Source organism: Xenopus laevis, chromosome 6S (genome assembly GCF_017654675.1).
Source record: "Xenopus laevis strain J_2021 chromosome 6S, Xenopus_laevis_v10.1, whole genome shotgun sequence".
Taxonomy (NCBI): domain Eukaryota; kingdom Metazoa; phylum Chordata; class Amphibia; order Anura; family Pipidae; genus Xenopus; species Xenopus laevis.
In genome coordinates this window covers 98,523,644-98,546,230 of record NC_054382.1, presented here as the reverse complement: position 1 = coordinate 98,546,230, position 22,587 = coordinate 98,523,644, and the positions used below count along the sequence as shown (strand labels likewise).

The 22,587-nt window shown below is 38.5% G+C and overlaps 1 protein-coding gene across 17 annotated transcripts in view; it reads right to left on the bottom strand.

Moving 5' to 3' along the window:
• Positions 1-6,974: 6,974 nt before the first annotated feature.
• The window catches only part of dtna.S (dystrobrevin alpha S homeolog), a 126,744-nt gene continuing 111,131 nt past the window's right edge, over positions 6,975-22,587 (bottom strand). For 10 of the 17 annotated variants that reach the window (XM_041567115.1, XM_041567114.1, XM_041567113.1 and 7 more), the window contains 7 exons: positions 20,730-20,750; positions 15,169-15,328; positions 14,677-14,766; positions 12,723-12,891; positions 11,856-11,982; positions 9,579-9,626; positions 8,350-8,612 (listed from right to left, as the gene is read on the bottom strand). In XM_041567115.1, coding sequence (XP_041423049.1) covers positions 9,609-9,626; positions 11,856-11,982; positions 12,723-12,891; positions 14,677-14,766; positions 15,169-15,328; positions 20,730-20,750 — 585 coding nt within the window. In that variant the 3' untranslated portion in view covers positions 8,350-8,612; positions 9,579-9,608. Of the gene's footprint in view, positions 8,613-9,578; positions 9,627-11,855; positions 11,983-12,722; positions 12,892-14,676; positions 14,767-15,168; positions 15,329-20,729; positions 20,751-22,587 lie in introns of all 17 variants that reach the window. The other 7 variants (XM_041567117.1, XM_041567116.1, XM_018268661.2 and 4 more) reach the window with 2 other exon arrangements.

The window sequence follows — 22,587 nt, the reverse complement described above, 5'->3', positions numbered from 1 at the left end:
GGGAGACTGTATAAATCCACCTAATCCACCCAAGCACCCATTTTGTTTGTGCTTTTATAAAACTTGCTAGAGATAGATAATAGATGATGATGATGATAGATAGATAGATAGATAGATAGATAGATAGATAGATAGATAGATAGATAGATAGATAGATGAAATGCAATTGTATCAGAGCTTGAAGATCCTTTTCTTTACATCGGATACTCCCTGCTTCACTGCGGGGAACTGCCATAAAAGTTGGACAGCGAAGGCAGTAAATGATGAACATGCCATGATTTATTGCTTGCTAGCATGCAAAGTAAAGCAGAGAGAAACCCAATTGTTGTTGGATGGGATCCAGAAAAATGTGATTACTTTAAGAGATGGTTCTGACAAATATAAACACGGCATGTGATCTGCTGTTTACTGAAAGCGTGTTAATGCAGTCGGTACATCATATTCCCATAAGATCTACATGTTTTCTTTACTCTTCCCTGGTTCCCAAGCCAACTTATTCTATAGCAGATGTGCTGCTCTCTTGTGTAAAAATAAGATATTTATACATTTTATACGTAATAGTTCCATAACTAGGAAGGAATGGTCTAATATAAATTGCAGCATAAATATAAGGCTACAGGCTGGTTGGAGTAGCCAATATATACAGGGAAGCTGGATCCAACTGTTCCACTCTGTTTCTCTAAGTGGCCTCAGTGGCTACCAACAGTATATGGCCAGTTATTCACAAAAATGCAGTAAAGCAAAACTGGACTAAGATCAAGAGAGAACAATGTTGTAAGAAGAATGATAGACCCACAAAAGTGGCACTTCAGTTTCACAACACGTGTTTTTGGGCACTTTGCCAGTAAGCGGTCATTTCAGGCAACACTTTTGTGAATTTATTTGATTTATGGGAAGGTTGACACCAAATTTTTAAACATATTTCCTTTTTCTCTGTAATAACAAAACCATACCTTGTACTTGATCCAAACGAAGATACTACAGTATATAATTAATCCTTGTTGGTGGAAAAACAATCTTATTGAATTTATTTAATGTTTAAAGATTTTTTGCAGATTTAAGGTATGACGTTTCAAATTATGGAAAGATCTCTTTTCTGGAAAAACCTCTGGTCCTGAGCATTCTGGATAACAGGTCCCATGCCAAAACACATACACCACAGAAGCAGAATTAACCCGACATTTGCAATAAATATAAGTAGAAGATTTATTTACTACAGGCGGTTACGTACGAGATAGGTTCTGTAGTTTTGTTCTTAAAGGACAAGGAAAGGCAAAAAAATAAAATCCCATTTTTACTTTCTTTAATGAAAAAGAAACCTATCTCCAATATACTTTAATTAAAAAATGTGTACTGTTTTTATAAGAAACCTGACTGTATGCAGTGAAATTCTCCCTTCATTTACTGCTGTGGATAGGAATTGTCAGACGGTCCCTAACTGCTGAGCAGGGAAACAATCCTACTTATGAACAGCAGGGGGAGCCCCCGCCTTACTTTCCAGCCATGCAGAACTCAAGCAGCTTTGTTTATGACGATCCCTTAGCAGCCCAGACCACACTGAGCATGTGCAGGGTCAGGGTCAGGCAAAGATGTATAACAAAGTTACAAGATGGTGACACCCTGTGGCCAACTTTGAAAGCATAAATCATTTGTTTGATTAGGCTTGTGGTGCAGTAAGTTCATGTTTATGTTTAGTATACAAAATACAGCATTTCTAGCCTTATTCTATTTTACACTTTCCTTGTCCTTTAAGTTGAGTTTGTATGTAAGTTGCAACTTACACATTTACTTATTAAATGCAACTTAAACATGTCTGTCTTAACATAGTATTTATTTTTACCTTTCTGAGCTCTGCAGTAAACAACACACACCAGAGGGGATTGGGGCAAGTGGTTTATTAAAGCTAAATGCTAATAAAAGTCAAGCTAACCATAGTATGTTACTATAATTGCCCACGTCTGTAAGTGTGAGTTGTATGTAAGTCGGGTGTATGTAACTGGAGGACTCCCGGTATACAAAATCAGCTCCATTCTACACCACTTCTGAGATTACCCAGACCAGGGTCGGAACTAGGGGTAGGCAGAAGAGGCACATGGCTCGGGCGCAACAAAGTGGAGGCGCCAAGCACATACCTCTTCTCTCGCTTACCCCTGGTTCAGACCCTTGTTCTGTGTTCCCTGCTCTGCTCTCCCCCCCCCTCCGTGAATTGTTATATCGGGCACGCATGGGCAAACTCGCAGGCTGGCATGTGCATACTCGCGCGTACCTGATGGCGTGCCGGCAAGGGGGCGAAGCGGACGGCCGGGTTGCCTTGGGTGCCTGACCCAGACCCTTCCCTTTCCTCTCCTGTGCTCTTACCAAAGGCTTGATTTGATAGTGGAGCCCTGGGCCAACATGGCTGGTGCACATACACATTCCCTTATTTAACCCCTGCTTACAGCTCAAATGTGCTCCACCAGATCTCGCACCAACCCAGCTTGCATCTTGACTGGCAATACTGTGGAAAGGCAGGGGATTTTGACAGCTATTTGAATCTCATGCCTTGTCCCCAGTGCAGATGTGACCCTATAATCTGGCCTCCCTAGGCCCAAGCCTTTGTGGCCACAAATCTGTGCCTGCTCTTACCAGCACAAGGGGGATGCATTGCTACTGTGGAGAGCTTGATTGTACTCCCTGTGCTGAAAGTGGCATTGCATGTTATGTATTTGCATAAGCTGTGTTAAGTTTTATAAAGTTAGTTACGTTTGAAGGATGTCAGAATGTTGCAGCCTTGGGAATAGTGGGAGGAGACTGGGAAGCTAGTCTGTGTGTGTGTGTAAAATAAAGATGGTAAACTGATAACAGCCTGTCCATATTACTGTGATATAACAGGGCCGATTTCATGGTTGAAAAAATGTCATCTAACGTTACTAGAGGCAGCCTCATGATGCAACGTCCTCTTATTTCCTTATGGTTAAAACCGGCGACACTCCTGCCATGAGGAGTTTTTTTTAGCTTCATTTTGTCTCTTCTTATGCAATTACACCCTTTCTTGTCCCTGTAGGAGCAGATATGGGGGATGAGGGAGGCAGTGAGGGCAGAATTGCTTCTGGCTTAAACACCTGTCTGAGAAATCCCCATGGTCTCAGGGCTACACAGCCTAAAGCTAAGCAATGCTTATTATGGGGAAGTTAGACAATATTTATAAATCATATTACTAAAGCTGTGAATTGATTGGTGGTGTTTGTGAAGCCCTGTGTACAATTCCTAATATAATAAAATATACCCCCCAAGTTAGAGAAAGGTGTAGAATAGGAAAAATCCAATGTGGCCGAGAGACTGAGAAGCCAAACAACACACCCAAGAGGCAGAACTTCTAGAAATGTGTTTTTAAAAATAATTTTTAATGAAGAAATAATTCCATTCCAAAAAATAGACACACAGTTATTATAACCACTTCAGAATAGGACATGTCCCCATGATGGTTGTGACACCCACACAAAACAATACTTAACAGCAATACAGTACAAAATCCCCATACAACAGTAGTTATAATACCAATGAGCATTGTCATTTGTTAGTGCGTCTGTTCTTGCTGTACCAGGTGACACAAAGGAATTAAAAACATCTGGTAGTAACCTTGAGATTTTGCTTCCATTTTTGGTTTAAAAGTCAAAAAGCCCATGAAGCAAACGCGGGCAACTGAAGGGCCTCCCACATAACGTTGTACTGCAACACTCACCCTCATATATACTGACATAGGGTGGGAGTTGTAGATGAACAACGTCGGGGGGGGGGGGTTTGCAGTTGCTATTCAGGCACAGAGCAGCACTCGCTCTCTCATTGCAATGAACCCACTAAGACTGAAGCAACCTAAGGCTGCCTTATTTACAAGGGGTATCTACAGGATTAGATGAAAAACTGAACAAAATGAAACAGTACCAATTTCTAACAAACACAATTTTTTGGCTCATGCAAAAAATAAAAATAACCCAATAAACAAACAAAAAAAAAATGCAAGAGACTTAAATATAAGGTATTACGTCAAAGGCCACGCAAATCATTTGCAGTTCTACATATTTTCTACATTCTAATATGCCTTTCATTATACATTCTGTGAACACGCAATTAGATATAAATATATATATATATATATATATATATATATATCTCATAACTAGATTCATCTGCCATCTTTTATTTAATCCTTATCAAGACTGGGTTTGAGCTTCTGATGAAGTGGCAGGACGCCACGAAACGCGTTAAGCGGGCAGCCAGGGGTTCACTGCTGCTGTAACCTGTTTTTATATGTCTACTGAATAAAATCTTTATTTTTTAACATTTTACTGAATTCTCACGGTGCTCCGTCCTTTTTCTGTTCCTGCAAGACTGGGTTTTCCATTTCAGCTTTTTCCTTCATTTAGTAACTAGAATGGGTTGTTTGGAGACAAAAGTTCCCCGGTATATTGCATTGAGTATTGCATGAGTATTGAGTCTGATGTCCAATGATGGCTGTCGAGTGGGACTTGCAGTTTGGACATGCTCCAGAGAACAGCACCGTGTCTCTCATTGGACAGTTTCAATATTAGTACAATCAGCTATGATAAAGTACAAGAACAGCTGAGATATTAAACTAATCCAGGCATTTGTTCAGCCATGCATTTATATATGAGCTGATAGACTTCAATAGCCACATTTTGAACAGGTTATGTATCATTCTTGAAAGACAATTTGTTCATACATAAACTAAGAGTATGTCATTTGTACCCTGCCGTGCCACAGTCACTAGTATTGCAGAAAATAATTATATTTTGCATGATCTTTGTGCACTCAGACAACAAAGGCATCAAGATGGAGGTTTGAATATACAAAAAGGGATAATATTTACGCCAAGAAACATTGCACAATTACTATGTAGCCAATATGGTTGTCATCAGCTAAAATGTTATTGACACAGCTTTAAATTGTAGGTCTTTGAATCACTTCAGCCAGGTAAAGGCTTATTGAATCTATCAGTCACCAGCAATCATGTATGGAAAGATTATCAGCCTTGCAATGTCAAGCAGATAATTGTCTGACTCCCATATCAGTTGTTGGGGGGAAATTGTCCATGCTGTTACTTCTGAGAAATTAAGAGCTGTATATTCTGGGAGGAATTCTGCACCTACTGATAAATGACCTATGTTAGTTAGCAATATCTTTTTGAATTTTTTAACTAGGTTGAGAAAAAGAAATTACATCCTTAAATTGTCTCTAATTGTGTAAAAGTCAAGTACACTGATCATCCTTGATCACTAGAAAACATTCCTCATCATGGAGGAAAATGAGACACCACTATTTGCTTGTAAACATTTGTGTGTAACAAATAGTTGCCTGCGTGATATCTCATTCATACAATACATAATCAAACTGACCATGACTATTATCTCATATTGGGTGTAGGACTGGGAAACAAACGTATCAAAAGAGTTGACAAATGAAAGAAGTGAGCTCTCAACATATTCCAGTTATCTGTTCTCACAGCTTGGTTAGATACTTCTAATAATCAATCGACAATCTACCAATTCTTGTGTTTTATAATATTTCAGCTGTGCCCCATATATATTAGGGATGCCCCGAATCCAGAATTTGGTTTGGGATTCGGACAGGATTCGGCCTTTTTCAGCAGGATCTGATTCGGCCAAACCAAATTCTTCTGCCCAGCCCAACCGAATTCTTCTGCCCAGCCGAACTGAATCTAAATCCTAATTTGCATATGCAGGGAGGGAAATTGTTTGACTTTTTGTCACAAAACAAGGAAGAAAAAAAATGTTTTTCCCTTCCCACCCCTAATTTGCATATGCAAATTAGCATTCGGTTCGGCTTAATCTTTCGCAAAGGATTCAGGGGTTCGGCCGAATCCAAAATAGTGGATTTGGTAGATCCGTTATATATATATATATATATATATAGTCCTCCATGAAGCCAGCACTCTCGATAAAATAGTTTCAAACGCCTGGGTGCAGTATCAACAATTACAACCTCTGCATACTAATTGGCCAAAAAATATATTTTTCCCGCCAATCTGGGTATTTAAAGCATTTGTGTGTATGTATTTGTTACTTTGAAAAAGGCCTCGGAGGAGGCCGAAACGTTAGGCTTTCGCAATAAATTTTCTATAATTTTCATAAGTCCTGTGAGTGCGGATCTTATTCGAGTATGCAGAGTATATATATATATATATATATATATATATATATATATATAAAAATATATATATATATATATAAAAATATATATATATATATATATATATATATATATATATATATATATATACCGAATATACTCGAGTATAAGCCGAGTTTTTCAGCCCCCAAAATATGCTGAAAAACTCTACCTCGGCTTATACTCAGGTCAAGCGCAAAAACGGTCACCGGCGCCTAAGAATAGTCGCCAGCGCCCAAGAATAGTCGCCGGCGTCCAAGAATAGTCTCCAAGAATAGTTGCTGGTGTCCAAGAATGGTCGCCGGCATCCAAAAACGAGACCAATGGGAGCAGAAACCCTCAATTTTTTGATTGAAACTTACCAGAAGCTGCTGCATTTCTCACCCTCGGCTTATACTCGAGTCAATAAGCTTTCCCAGTTTTTGGAGGTAAAATTAGGTACCTCGGCTTATACTCGGGACGGCTTATACTCGAGTATATACGGTATATATATATACGAATGCATGCAGAATGATTGGTGGCCTATAAGGCATTCCCGAGAACAAAGTGTACATTTAAAGCCCATGATTATTTGGAAGGCAAAGGCCTAATCCAAAACTCAACTGTAAATAAAACAAAAAAAACCCTACCATATTCTAGAAAACTGCATTATGGAACATAATAAACGTATACGTTGGGTTAGTTTGGGAACGTATGGCACCTGTGGTTTATAAATAACGTAAACCTGTTCACTCTCTGGTACGGTCTGTGGGAGGATGTTCCAGACCGCTCAGCAAGTGAGAGGCAAAGTAGTTCAAAACTTTATTCACAGTAATCTTTATAACATCTGCGTGGATTTCAAAATTAGATTCGACATAATAAGAACAATGTATACTTTATCTCTGTATAGGAGCGTCTCTATTGAAAATGAAAAATAGATATATCTATTTACATTAAGAACTTCTATGGCTGATTTATGACATCATCTTGAGAGAAATAAACTCTAAATTTTACATTAGCCCTAAATGAAAACTTCTCTTCCGTGCGCTCGGCACAAATACATTTCTAGAACTTTCAAAGAACTAAAAATAAAATAAAAAAAAATAATATATAAAGAAATATATCTCATTATCCAGTGATTTAAAAAAAAGCCATACAACGCTGCATGGCTTTACTATGAGAGTTTCATTTCAGCTATGATCACAAATCTAATTCAAGTGCAAAAACCTGCAAAGAATAATTGAATGGGGAAAAAAATAATTCTGTTATGAGTGAATCTGGATCTTTTCAGTGTTATTTGTAGGTCCTTTGACGGGTGGTAACCAGGGTTAAATTATGTTCAATGCAGGTTGTAGTGTTATATTACCTATGGCAGGTGTAAAGCCTTGAGTGCCGGCGAGTAAGCAAGGCGTAAAATGGTTACTTTGCGGGCACACAAGGGGTAAGCAGGTGGGCGCAGTTGCAGTAGTAGACCCTCAGGAGAGCTCAGTGTTGGAAAGGCGCAGGACTATTTACTAGGCCACCGCTACCAGATATGTGGCAGAGTGAACTTGGGTGGCACTAAGGCACTCGGATATCTAGTAGTTACTGAAGAGAAATGATTCTGCTTCAGATCATTGGCTTTTTAGTGCTCACCATACCGTGGTGCTGATTAAGTCACTGAAGGCAGTGATCCCCAACCAGTAGCTCATGAGCAACAAGTCACTCACCAACCCCTTGGATGTTGCTCCCAGTGGCCTCAAAGCAGGTGCTTATTTTTCAATTCCAGCTTGGAGGCAAGTTTTTGTTGGATAAAAAGCAGGTGTACTGCCAAACAGAGCCTCCTATAGGCTGGCAGTCCACACGGGGGCTACCAAATAGCCAATCACAGCCCTTATTTGACACCCCCAGGGTGTTTTTTTTGCTTGTGTTGCTCCACAACTTTTTATATGCCTGAATGTTGCTCACGGGTGAAGAAGGTTGGGGACCTCTGGTTTATGGATAATCCAGGAAGCCACCAGCTTCTTATCCAGGACTTTATCTGAAGTCTGTTATGGTCATGTGCAGTCCGATGGCTCCCTGCAGGCCAGTACAAAGCAGTGATATTTTAAGCCCCTTCTCATGTCTGATCAGTATTGGCTACCAAATGGGTTCAGCACAAACATTTTTTTCACATGGAAACCAACAAAAGTCTAACACAACAGGTTAATTAAAAAGTGCAAACCATATACTTTTTGTTTGTTACTGGAGATGCAAATTATGCTTAAAACGTAAATTAAAAGAAAATTCTCGTTATTTCAAAACACACACATACAAACTACAAGGTTTAGAAGAAATGGACTGTGCTACGTTCCATGGCGCCACTAGATGCAGCAGACATTTCCCCTCGTGATCCTCTCGGAGAGTTTGGATTTGTGCCGTTTGCTTGTTGCCAGTCCCCACCGCTACTTCTCTGGGCTAAAGCTTATCTGTGGGGAAACACAAATTGGTCACTTTATATAATAATATAGATACAGTACTGTTAGGGATAACACACACTGCAAAAAGTCTTAAAAGCATAACTTCACGTGAACTTTTAGTATGTTAAAGAAGGCCAATTCTTAGCACCTCTTCAACTGGTCTTTATTTTGTATCGTTTGAATTATTTGCTTTCTTCTTCTGACTCTTTTCAACTTTCAAAAGGGGGTCACTGACCTCAGTAGCTAAAATGATTGCTCTGTGAGGCTACAATGTTATTGTTATTGCTACTTTTTTATTACTTATTGTTCTATTCTGCCCCTCTCCTATTCATATTCTAGTCTCTCATTCAAACCAATGCCTGGTTGCTTGGGACTCTAGCAACCAGATACCTGCTGAAATTCCAAACTGGAGAGCTGCTGAACAAAAAGCTAAATAATCCAAAAAACACTGAAAATAAAAACAAAGACCAACTGCAAACTGTCTCCAAATTTCTAAATAGTATTAAAAATGTATTTGAAGGCAAACAAACCCTTTAACCATGGACACATGCCCACTAACCCCCTCCCATGCCGATATCTAAACAACTCAGCAGTTTCTAGCACTTTCTGAAGGACAAATTCTATACAGTGTGGGGAACATTTACTTGCATTTAAACTGGGGTTAGGGCTATTAGATACAAATGCTCTGTGTTGATTAGAGTCACTGTTATTCTGTAATGTTTTCTGTGTGTGATTGCCCTCTGCTGCACAAGTTAAGTCACTGAAAAACAAAACTAGACCCATACATAGAAATAATCCAAAGTCAAAACTGTAACAACCTGCAGTCCCTGCCATGATCACGCATGAAAGTGTGCATGTGAAGCTTTATGTCTATATAGTCATTTTTCCAGGATCCAATCCACATACTATAGTGGCTTTCTTTTAGTGTTTCAGCATTCCAAGCAGATGTCTAATGCCTGAGATCAGAATACTTACTTGAGAGGAAAGGGTAAGAGGATACTGAATTCAGCCCTGCAAACTGACCTACAGGAAAGAGAATACCAGATATGAGCACTACATTGTTAGCAGCAAATCATACTGTATCTGTATGGGAAATTAAATGTCAGAATTAAATGAAACAAGGGACACAATAGAGAAGTGTAAAACTGATAGAGAAATGCTGACACACATCTATCATCCCCTCTTAAGGCAAATGTGAGCAGTTGGGTCTGAACGGCTACATTTGGGGAGACTCTATGGTCTTTGTATTTAATTCTCCTGCAAATATAAACCGTTGTTATCTTTTATGTTAGTGCTGACAGTTGCCTCAATGTTCTTTTCTAAAATTTCATACATTTTAAAAATAGTATCCAGTGGCAGTACTCCAAAATGAATGAGAGGCAGTTTGTGCAAGTACTTACCATGCGCAGGTCCAGGGTGATTGCATTTCTAGTGCAGAGACACAATTTAATAACCAAAAATTCAACTCTTAAGTTACTAGGAGTGGCTTTTTGCCATCCCTGGTAACTTAGGGAGCTGCTGCCACCCGAGGTGAGTTTCTCAATTTACCTTATGGCAGCAGGTAGAAAACAGAACAAATTCCAAAATGATGACTACACATACAACAGTTAATACACATGGAGTGGTAAGTATGTGTTTGGCTTCCTGTAGAAGTTCAAAAGAATGTTCTAAAATCCCATTATACCTTCACTCAGTACATCTATGCATCTGGCCAATTCATTCAACATCCAATGACTGCTTAAAGGGATACTGTCATGGGAAAACATTTCTTTTAAACACACCAGTTAATAGTGCTGCTCCGGCAGACTTCTGCACTGAAATCCGTTTTTCAAAAAAAGCTAACTAATTTTTTTATATTTAATTTTGCAATCTGACATGGGGCTAGACATATTGTCCATTTCCCAGGAGCCCCTATCATGTGACTTGAGATCTGATAAGCGTCATTCACTCTTTACTGCTGCACTGCAAGTTGGCGTGATATCACCCCCTCCCTTCCCCACCAGCAGAACAATGGGAAGGTAACCAGATAACAGCTCCCTGGTAGATATAAGAACAGTGATCAATGGTAAAAATCCATGTCCCACTGAGAAACCTTCGGTTACATTGAGTAGGAGAAACAACAGCCTGCCAGAAAGCAGTTCCATCCTAAAGTGCTGGCTCTTTCTGAAAGCACATGACCAGGCAAAATGACCTGAGATGGCTGCCTACACACCAATATTACAACTAAAAAAATACACTTTTTGGGTAAGGAATGACAATTTTCATGGTATAGTGAATTATTTGCAGTGTAAACAGTGTAATTTAGAAATAAAGACTACTCCAGGTATTTCTGCTTTTTGGATTCTAACTTTGCATACACGCAATCCAGATGGATTAAATACTAGATTTGATATTTCCCATTTTATTTGAATGAATCAAGTGGCTAATCATAATGTACCAATTGTCTAAACGATTTGTGACAATTTTACTTTTGGTCTTAATTGTAACTGGTTTGTATCTTTATGTATTATGATAGATACTTTTTTTTAGATTTTTGTAACTTAAATTCTGTAACTTAATATCTATTTTTGACCATTGGAGGTCACTATAGGGATTAGCTATTTAAATCGTTACCCTTGCTATTCTTATGCTTATGATTAAGGGCAGCTGAGCCCGAAACGCATCAAGCAGCATGTATTTTAACATGGTCTAATAAAGATTGAGACTTTTAATCGATGGTCTGGTGTGCGGAATTTACCTTCCTTCTCATCTCTGCTCATACACGGCGTGGGATGCCGAAGTTCCTGCACCCAGGCTTACGCATACCTTGCCGGCTTTTTAGAATTCACAAAACCTGCGGTGAGTCGGAGCGGTTTATATATCTTTTTCGTATTTCTGCTATAAGCCAATAATAGAAACATACTACATTTATCTCAGTTGTGAAAGTGGGTCCCAGATTTTCTAGTGGGCCCTTAGAGCACTAGCAACACTGCCTGCCAGTGCCCACCTTTATACTAATTTACATATTATTTTATTTATTAACAATGTAGGAGCCCAGCAGTATTTTGCAAGACTCCTGCTCCCTGTTAATCCATATATGAAATTTATTATAACTAAGAACAAGAAAAACCTATGATTTGACAGAACTAATACAAATTTAAAACCTTACTGTATTATGTTGCTTAGAAATGAATGTTATTTTAAGATCTGCGATTGTATTGCTTTAATTCTTGACAAAGAATGCTTTCATAAGTGCTGTGTTCAAATCATCACCTGATAAGCTTCATCTTGTAACTTCTTCTTTAAATACTCTTCCATCTTCAGCTCATGCGCTAATTGGCGCACAGAGTCATTTTCATAAGTCTCATCATCATGCCGACCGTAAGAGTCCTCTGTGCCCCTAATAAGCAGACAGACATGCTCATAAAATAAGGACAGCGCCATTGTTAAATAAGCACTGCGTATCTTGACAGCGCTATATAAATAAATGATGATGATTGTTCAGAGAATAAAGAAAAATTATTTTCTGCTGCTCCAAAACTTTTAATAAAACACTAATTAAAACGTCTCATACAAAGCATTAGAAAAAAGCAAAAGGCACCAGGCACCTTTATTTGGATGACATAAAAAAATTGCCTAATTGCAAACAGAATTTTTGAGTGAAACCTTCAGTAAAATTTTCAGGGGAAAATTATAATTGCACGATACAGGTTCACCCTGTGCTATTTAATAAAACAATTTATCATACTTGACTGAATCGTTTTTTCTCTTTAATAAGAAGGCAGTGCCTTGTGTTATATAATAGATCCATATTCATGGCAACACAATCCTAGTAGCCTTAAAGGACAAGGAAAGGCAAAAAAATAAAATCCCATTTTTAATTTCTTTAATGAAAAAGAAACCTATCTCCAATATACTTTAATTAAAAAATGTGTGCCGTTTTTATAAAACAGCTTTTAGCAGCTATTCGGATATAACTACAGTTCTACAAACAATTTATTTTAGGTTGTGGAAAGTCCTAAATGATTTTGCCTTTTTGAATGTGCTACAAGCTTCATGGATGATTGCCAAAGGCTCTGTGATGTTAGCTAAAAAAAGCATGTAATTGTACTACTGCATTGAAATGAAACAAATACCTACATGTCAGTGCGAATGTTGCCAGTAGCAGCAGAATGATGATTAAACCCTGGTTTTCGTGCATGGATCTGGGCAAGGAAGGCCTTCTCTGAGGTTGGTGATGGAACCAAATCATGAAAATGAACCCGTCCATATTCTGTATCCACACCACACTCTGTTTCATTCCCAACATCTGCAAAGGCAATATGACATTTATCTGGTTATTTGCCACCTGAACACTGAATTATAAGCCAAAGAACAGCACATGACTGTGGCCATTGGATTTGGCCAAACTTTTGCCACTACACTGGCACACACTATTAGGCTATTTATTCTGAGAAAGGCTATCCCTTTGACTTTATGCAATCAACCTAATTCAGAAAATTCACTGACCAATCTAAATGGAACAATGACCAAGTAAAGGTGGCCATAGACGTAACGATTACAATCTTATAAAGAGCTTTCCAAGAAAGATCGTTCATTTCAATACACACGTGTAGAGCTGAATCGTCAGATTTTGTACAGGTGATGCCACTTTATAAATGGTATACAAGTTTCTTTCATTTGACTTATTGGACAAATATAAACATAGGTATTTGCAAATAATAAGTGTTAAAAAGCCACTCATTGCTCTCTGGGCAAAATAACACCCACACACAGCATACGTTAGATACTGAATAGCAGGTATTAAAACCCACCTTTAATTTCACAGTCTGTGTGACGTACAGACAGCAAAGCAGAAGAAAATGCTAAATGTCAAGTATCATTCAGGATTAGTCAGCAGTGAATGTCAGGGCTTTAATAATGTGTATACTACTGTTATGTACAGCCCATATTGCAAGGGATGTGCAGCTACATATTTCCATCTACTGCTTCTACGTCTTGGTCACTAACACGGTCTCTAGGTCAACATTCGAGTGTTAATAATATACACAGGTCAAGCACAGGTGTGCCTTCTATTTTTCACTAGTGATTTTGCTAATCCTAAAATAATTTGAATTTGGTTTTACGATTTCCTAGGAAAAAAATGTATTTTTGACCTACAGTCTACAAGGGCTCGTACACTATTGATTCTGGTTTCTATAACTCTGAAGCAAACATTTCTGGATACTCATATGCCATCAAGCCTCTACCTGCTGCCTTTGCATACCATAGTGCAAAATACAACTGAGAACATATTTCATCTGATTTTTTTATACTATATTTCTGAATAGCCTTAATCGTATCATTCTAAGTTCATATTTTCAGTGGAAAAATACATGGCAGTTTGTTGAGGGATAATTCAGAGTACTAAGAACTTTAACTGAGTTGTACTGAATTGGCTTGTGTTTACGTGACTGGGTACTTGCTGGAATAGAACAGTGTTTGTTTTTTGGCAGAGTTACTTTGTAAATTCTTTGCAGAAACACTTTAAGGATCAGTCTACAGAAATCCAACGTTTCGGTCCCCATTAGGACCTTTCTGACAAAGGTCCTAATGGGGTTCAAAACGTCAGATTTCTGTAATATGTGTGTATAAATAATAAACACCACAGTGTGCTGGTGTATATATATATATATATATATATATATATATATATATATATATATATATATATATATATATATATATATATATATAGTTTTTGTTATTTCTTGCCCAAAACAGGTCAAAGACTAAACTTGAAACCCCTTTCACTTACAATTTCCTGGTCAAAGACTAAATTTGAAACGCCTTTCACTTACAATTTCCTGGCTCTGCCTAATCACTGTTTGAAGAGGAGAAGGAATTAAAACATATTACTAGACCACGGATAAGCCCACGCATAAGATGGTCCTTGTCTCAAAAACTACAGTTTAGGGGAAAAAGGAGTTTATACAAATCTCGTTAACTCTATTTATTTAAATTATCCAGTATAAAGGAGGAGAAAGTTGTTCAGAGAGCAGTGCTGTATATGGGTGTATAGTGTCCTCCTCGCTGAGTTTAGTGCTTCACTCACCTGACTTCAGCTCTTTAACCAGAGAAGACATAGTATTGGTAATTGAATCAGCTGCTACGAGTAAATCATTCCGTAAATTTCTCCTCGTGCCTGGAAAGAAGAGAAAATATATGTGAATACTGGTTAAAACGTGCAAAGGTAGTTCAAGACAAAGTAATGTTTACAGTTTTGGAGATGTTTTGCTTATTTGTTAGATATGTTCATGTAATAGAGTTAAAGGAGAGGGGGCAATGTAGGATGATCGGGGAATGGGGCAACACAAACAGGAAACAGATATGCGTATAATTTTTCCTGGCTCAAAATGGAAGTCAGTAAGCAAAGAACTTTTGAGAACAAGCAACTCAGTTTGCTTGTAAACTTGATAAAAGTTATGCTTTCTCCTGAAATCTGCTTTGCTCTTGTTAGTCTTTTCCTCCCCCTCTATAAAAATCATACCAATCATTTCATACTAGCTTAAATCAGTTTTCAAAACACATTTTCATTCCAACGTACTCTGGGCAAAAGCTTCTTGTACATCTCCCCCAACACCGGTCAGAGAATCCTGAGGAGTGTGGGTTGGGGTGGAGCAGGCAGATGCTGAGCGAATAGGCATAGGTATAGGTCGGCTAATGGTATGACTAGGAGATGAGCGAGGGGAACCAGCCCCCTGAGTCTGTAAAAAGAAAAAAATGAGGTTGTTAGAAAAACAGATAAATACCACAGTAAATGCTGCACAGGCCCCCGCCAATCCCACATTTGCGAACAGTATCCTTTTAAAAGGATTCTGTCCAATAATCCAAGGTCTGTGAGAGCTGTACCATGAGGCACATTCATACTTGGGCACTTGGAAATCTCTGACATGAATAAGGATTTTTTAGGACAGGAGACACGTGACAGTCTGTCTGGTTTGTGATCATCCTGCTGCAATCAAACTACAACTGCCACAATCCCACTGCCAACATTTAGTGACACACAGCATGGCGTCAACTCCTTGAACTTTTCTTGTGCTTCAGGCACCACACATGAGATGAAAGATCTGTGTAAGATTAATACTGAAATGAAAGGATACACATATTCCTCATCGTTTTGTGCAATTCGGAGAACTGGCCTTGAGAATCTTGGGGGCCTATTTATGAAGCCTCGATTTTTTTCTGGTCGAGTTTTTTTTAGGGGGAAAACACATTTTTAGAGGAAGAAAACATACAATTTTTCAAGATATATTATGCTAAAGCTGCTAAAAATCCATATCCGAAACTACTCCAGCTAAAAAAAAATCTAAATTATGCATTTTTCAGGCATCAAATCAAAAAAGTTGCATGGTTCCATTTTACGCACAATTTTATTGCAACGTTTTCCTGCAAGTGCTTTTTTTTCGTTCGGATTTATTGGTAAATTAAGGGCATTTTTTTGTATAGTGAGAAAAAGTTGAGTTTTAGTAAATACCACCTTAGTTTCACCAACATTTACTTAACTGTAACAATCTGTTATCTGTTAATGTCTCCCATTTTTGTACCAAGGGAAACCTCTGATTTTTTGTTTCATTTTAACCATTAGGCGTGAATAACGCTGAATTTTAGAAGTATATGCAACAGCTATTACTAATTGTTATACTATCTGCATTTAAACAAAAATGACTGCAAGTAAGGGAGGCAACCTTCACAATGAAGGCTAACCTATACAGTGACAAACTGCTGAACCCATTGCACACACTACCTTAAGCAAACAAGGCTGTGTTACCCAGTGATACACTGCTATTATACACTCTACTGCAGACAAAAGGGACTGAGTTATAGTGACACACACTGTGAATTCAAATTGGTTGGTGTGTCTGAATAAGTCGTAAACGCTGTGTTTTCACAGAAATTCTGTGTTGCCGAAGCTGTGCCGCATCTGCAGTAGTCCCAAATCTCCGAAGAGTCAAAGTCCCAAAGAACTGTAGTCCCGAAGAACCATAGTCCTCAACAGCCGAAGTACCGACCAGCCAAATTTGAAGTTTTGAAGCCATGAAAAGACCCGAAGCCATGAAAAGAGACGAAGATGAAGTCCCGAAGCCGCAAAAAGACCTGAAGTCACGAAAGGAGCCGAAGTTGAAGTCCTGAAGCCACAAGTTCCAATGTGTGTTTTTTTTATTTTATTAAACCCCAGGCCACCAATATATTATTTTAATACTCTATAGGCCCCTGCCAACAATGTTTTTTAAAAAAAATATTCTCTGGGGCCCCAATGTTTCTTTTTGACTTGTAAGGGAAGCCCTGGCGTCAATATTTTTTTTACGTATAGAGGCCCTGGCCATCAATGGCTTTTTATAACTTGTGTGTGTAGGGCGTTTTTATAACTTGTGTGTGTGGGTACAGTTTTTAGCACTTATGTGATCTTTTAACTGTGGTGAGGGGTGTGCGGGATCTGGGGTGGAGCTTGGGGGCTGGGGTGGGCAGGGTCCAGGAAAATTTTGTTGTACGGGACCCTGTGATTTCTAATGGCGGCCCTGCATGCAGAAGCACATGACTTAGAGGTAACACTGGTGCACCTATTACATATACGGCAAAGGCAGAAACCCAAAATTGCAACACAAAATGCAATAGAGGTCTGAGAAAAACACATTTGTTTAAGGCAAATCTAAGGCTATGAGAGCCAGCCAAAAAGGATTAGCTTCAGTCACAGAGTAGCTTAGTACAGTACTTCTGATCCCACTGTTTGTTATTAGTTATATTTCAAGGCCTAATCAGAGTATGAAGCACTGGAAATTCTATCATGTTCAGTTAATGCTTTTTATAATGACAAACAGAGACAATTTATTTTAGACAAACGACAATTTTTATTTACATGTGTTTGCCTCACATAGTATATTGCATGTGTGTATATATATTACAAATATATAATTTACTCCACTTTCAACAAAAAAGATAACAGTGGTATGTTTTTAATTTCCCAGGAACATCTGAGTACTGGGGTGTTTTCTGAACAAAGATTTTTAGTGAAGCCGTATTCAGTTGTATGAAATTAAATCAAATGTGAAATTCTATGCATAAATGTTGGTACCCTTGTAATTTTGCTAATTTGAATGCATGTAACTGCTCAATACTGATTACTGGCAACACCAAATTAGTTGGATTATTTTGTTAATCCTTGAACTTCATAGGCAGATGTGTCCAATCATGAGAAAAGGTATTTAAGGTGGCCATTTGCAAGTTGTGCTTCTGTTTGACTCTCCTCTGAAGAGTGACAGCACGAGATCCTCAAACAACTCTCAAAAGATCTGAAAACAAAGATTGTTCAGTATCACGGTTTAGGAGAAGGCTACAAAAAGCTATCTCGGAGGTTTAAACTGCCAGTTTCAACTGTAAGGAGTGTAATCAGGAAATGGAAGGTCACAGGCACAGTTGCTTTACAACCCAGGTCTGGCAGGCCAAGACAAGAAAAATAAAGGAGCGATATATGTGGAGGATTGTAAGAATGGTTACAGACAACCCAAAGATCACCTCCAAAGACCTGCAAGAACATCTCGCTGCAGATGGTGTATCTGTACATCGTTCTACAATTCAGCGCAATTTGCACAAAGAACATCTGTATGGCAGGGTGATGAGAAAGAAGCCATTTATTCACTCACACCACAAATAGAGTCGCTTCTTGTATGGAAAAGCTCATTTAGACAAGCCACTGTTATTTTGGAACAAAGTACTTTGGACTGATGAAACAAAAATTTAGTTATTTGGTCATAACAAAAAGCGCTTTGCATGGCGGAAGAAGAACATCGCATTCCAAAAATCACCTGCTACCTACTGTCAAATTTGGTGGAGGTTCCATCATGCTGTGGGTCTGTGTGGCTAGTTCAGGGACTGGGGTGCTTGTTAAAGTCGAGGGTCGGATGAATTCAACCCAATATCAACACATTTTTCAGTTTCAAGCATCAGTCACAAAGTTGAAGTTACACAGGGGTTCGATTTTCCAACAAGACAATGACCCTAAACACATTTTGAAAACTACAAAGGCATTTCTGCAGAGGGAGAAGTACAATATTCTGGAATGGCCATCACAGTCCCCCGACTTGAATATCATTGAAAATCTATGGGATGATTTGAAGCAAGCTGTCCATGCTCGACAGCCATCAAATTTAACTGAACTGGAGAGATTTTGTATGGACGAATGGTCAAAAATACCACCATCCAGAATCCAGACACTCATCAAAGGCTATAGGAGGCGTCTAGAGGCTGTTAGATTTGCAAAAGGAGGCTCAACTAAGTATTGATGTAATATCTCTGTTGTGGTGCCCAAATTTATGCACCAGTCTAATTTTGTTATGATGCATATTGCATATTTTCTGTTAATCTAATAACCTTTATGTCACTGCTGAAATACTACTGTTTCCATAAGGCATGTTCTATATTAGGAAGTTGCTACTTTGAAAGCTCAGCCATTAATATGACTGTATATATATATATATATATATATATATATATATATATATATATATATATATATAAATATATATATACACACACACACAGATATACACACATTCGTGTTACATTTACTAATCTTAATTGATTAAGAGAAACTTCTACCTGTAGCATATGACTTATTTGTTTAGGAGCAAACACACATAACAGCAGCAAACATAAGGTGTACATTTTTTAAGTACATTTTTCTCCCGTTTGGTTAACTTTAAAATCCATATGAATAAAGTACGCACCTTCTGCTAAGCCTAACACTGTGCAACAATTAGTTGAGAGGCAGATAACTAGGATAATCAAAGTTTGCTCACACAAGTCACAAGATTTAAGTTGGGAAGGAGCAGGGTGAGAACTAGAGGTAGGCAGCAGAAACACATGTCTAGGGGGCAACAGCGGGGTGTACTTCGTCTGTTGTGTACCCCTAGTCTGGGCCCGTGTCCCCCACTGCCTGTACCTATACAAGAGGGTGGGATTGAGCATAAAATTAAGTGCTTTCAATTTCACTCTGTTCAGTACAACAACAAAAAACACAGATCAGATATTTATAATTAAAACAACAGAGAAATGTATTTGCAGAACAAACAATATTTAGTATGCTCAGGTGCAACACAGGTATGCAAAGCTTCATCTCTGAGCTCTAGTTTATTAACCAACTACAATAAGGGGCTGTAACTACCACCTGCCCTAAGGTATGAAGATACTGAGCACAAAGTGTGTCTGTTTAAAAGTTTGGGTAGGGGGCTTATAAATCTTTATAAATCTAGAATACTGCCATTAAAATATGTTGCAAGGCAGGCATGAGGGGCATTTGGCTAATGTACCATCATCCCAGTACCCTCATATGCTTTAAAGGGAAAGGTAATAAAATATTTAGCACAATTATGAAAAGAGTAAAGCTACAAAATAGAGCTATTTTAGTTTCATGGGCTGCTCTGTTTACCTTCAAGTAAAAGGTCTGCTGGGTAGGGGTTGGTAAATACAAATCTCAGGGATGCATTTAATTGGCTAATTTGGGATTTGCCAAATTTTATGAAAGATTTGTTCAAATCCCAAACCCTAATTTGCAAATGCAAACGAAGACAAGGAAAGAGTTAAAGAGAACTGTGTGGTTAAATATTTTTTTAGCTTCGTTGTCTGTGTAAAAATATAATTTAATGTTGCACGCTTTTTCTAATGAAATAATTGGCAAAGGTATTTGAAGTTATGAAATATATAATATTACAAAACGCCCGCCCTCAATCCTGCAAGCTCCTGTAACAGAAGTGCACTCTAAATGAATACAGCAATCCTGTAGACCTGTAAATTAGACTGCATTGCCAAAAGTGACGGGAAAGTGATTAAGGGTTTATTTCTCCGCTCTTTTCTGTAGACAAAGTATCAGAGATACCGCAAAGCAACAGACGCTGTGGTCGACATGCAATGAGGCTGCTTAGTTGCCTTGAAAAAATATTTCCACACCATGAAAGCTCAGTATATATTGTAGAAACTGCATGCAGCTAATTTGTTTGTGGTTATTTTCTTATCTCTACGCATGCCAACATTGCCATCAAATGCATGTCAAGTCTCTCATGTCAGGGTCATTACAAGGGTTAGTTACAGAAACCTCATGAAATCAGGACTTACTTCATGTCGCAGCTCTTGCTCCTGAAAAAATATTTAGTAGCACACATTAACTAAACAACAAGTACTGCATCAAACTGATCCTGAATTCCGTTTCAATAAAATATTTTTCATGGACAGAAAGGGACCCTAGTGCTAAATTTTGTAACAGGACCCCCTCCTAATTACTCGCAAGTAAAATACTTAAAGGGGTTGTTAAACCAAATATAACAACCGTAAATGTAATTCCAAATAGCTTACCAGTAAACATTAATTAGAACATTTCAGTGATTTTAGGTATATTTGAAAAAGTCAGTGCTTTTGAAAGTGGTGTCTGTCTTTTCTATGCACTGATGGTTCTTGCCATATGTACTATAGAAAAATGGTTGCAGTAGACAGCTCTGCTCCAGCCAAGATCGGGAAGGTTAAATTTTTCTGGCGACCAATCCGTTGGAGACCATTGCTCCTCGTTGTAATCCGATCGTTCGGCCCTAGGGCCGAATGTTTGGATCACCCCAATTTAGCCTTACCGTTGGTGGGCATATAGAGGAAAGATCCGCTTGTCTGGCATGTATGGCTAGCTTAACACAATGTAGTTAAATCTTGAGGTTGTCCTGTAATAAAGCTGATGCTACAGGGCTGATGATTAAATTCTGATGCAAACTGTTTGTTTCTGAGCTTTTATTTACCAATCATCACCATATTGTGACATTTATATCTCTCTCTCTCTCTCTCTTTTGCATGTTTGTCACACTTAAATGTTTCTGCTCATCAAAAACCGTTAACTATTAGTCAAAGATAACATAATTGAACACAAAATGCAGTTTTTAAATGAAGGTTTACGTTATTAAGGGAGAAAAAAAACTCCAAATCTACATGGGCCTGTGTGAAAAAGTGATTGCCCCCCTTGTTAAAAAATAACTTAACTGTGGTTTATCACACCTGAGTTCAATTTCAAAGGTTATAAAGCCATTTCTAAAGCTTTGGGACTCCAGCGAACCACAGTGAGAGCCATTATCCACAAATGGCAAAATCATGGAACAGTGGTGAACCTTCCCAGGAGTGGCCGGCCGACCAAAATTACCCCAAGAGCGCAGAGACAACTCATCCGAGAGGCCACAAAAGACCCCAGGACAACATCTAAAGAACTGCAGGCCTCACTTGCCTCAATTAAGGTCAGTGTTCACGACTCCACCATAAGAAAGAGACTGGGCAAAAACGGCCTGCATGGCAGATTTCCAAGGCGCAAACCACTTTTAAGCAAAAAGAACATTAAGGCTCGTCTCAATTTTGCTAAAAAACATCTCAATGATTGCCAAGACTTTTGGGAAAATACCTTGTGGACCGACGAGACAAAAGTTGAACTTTTTGGAAGGTGCGCGTCCCGTTACATCTGGCGTAAAAGTAACACAGCATTTCAGAAAAAGAACATCATACCAACAGTAAAATATGGTAGTGGTAGTGTGATGGTCTGGGGTTGTTTTGCTGCTTCAGGACCTGGAAGACTTGCTGTGATAGATCGAACCATGAATTCTACTGTCTATCAAAAAATCCTGAAGGAGAATGTCCGGCCATCTGTTCGTCAACTCAAGCTGAAGCGATCTTGGGTGATGCAGCAGGACAATGACCCAAAACACACCAGCAAATCCACCTCTGAATGGCTGAAGAAAAACAAAATGAAGACTTTGGAGTGGCCTAGTCAAAGTCCTGACCTGAATCCTATTGAGATGTTGTGGCATGACCTTAAAAAGGCGGTTCATGCTAGAAAACCCTCAAATAAAGCTGAATTACAACAATTCTGCAAAGATGAGTGGGCCAAAATTCCTCCAGAGCGCTGTAAAAGACTCGTTGCAAGTTATCGCAAACGCTTGATTGCAGTTAT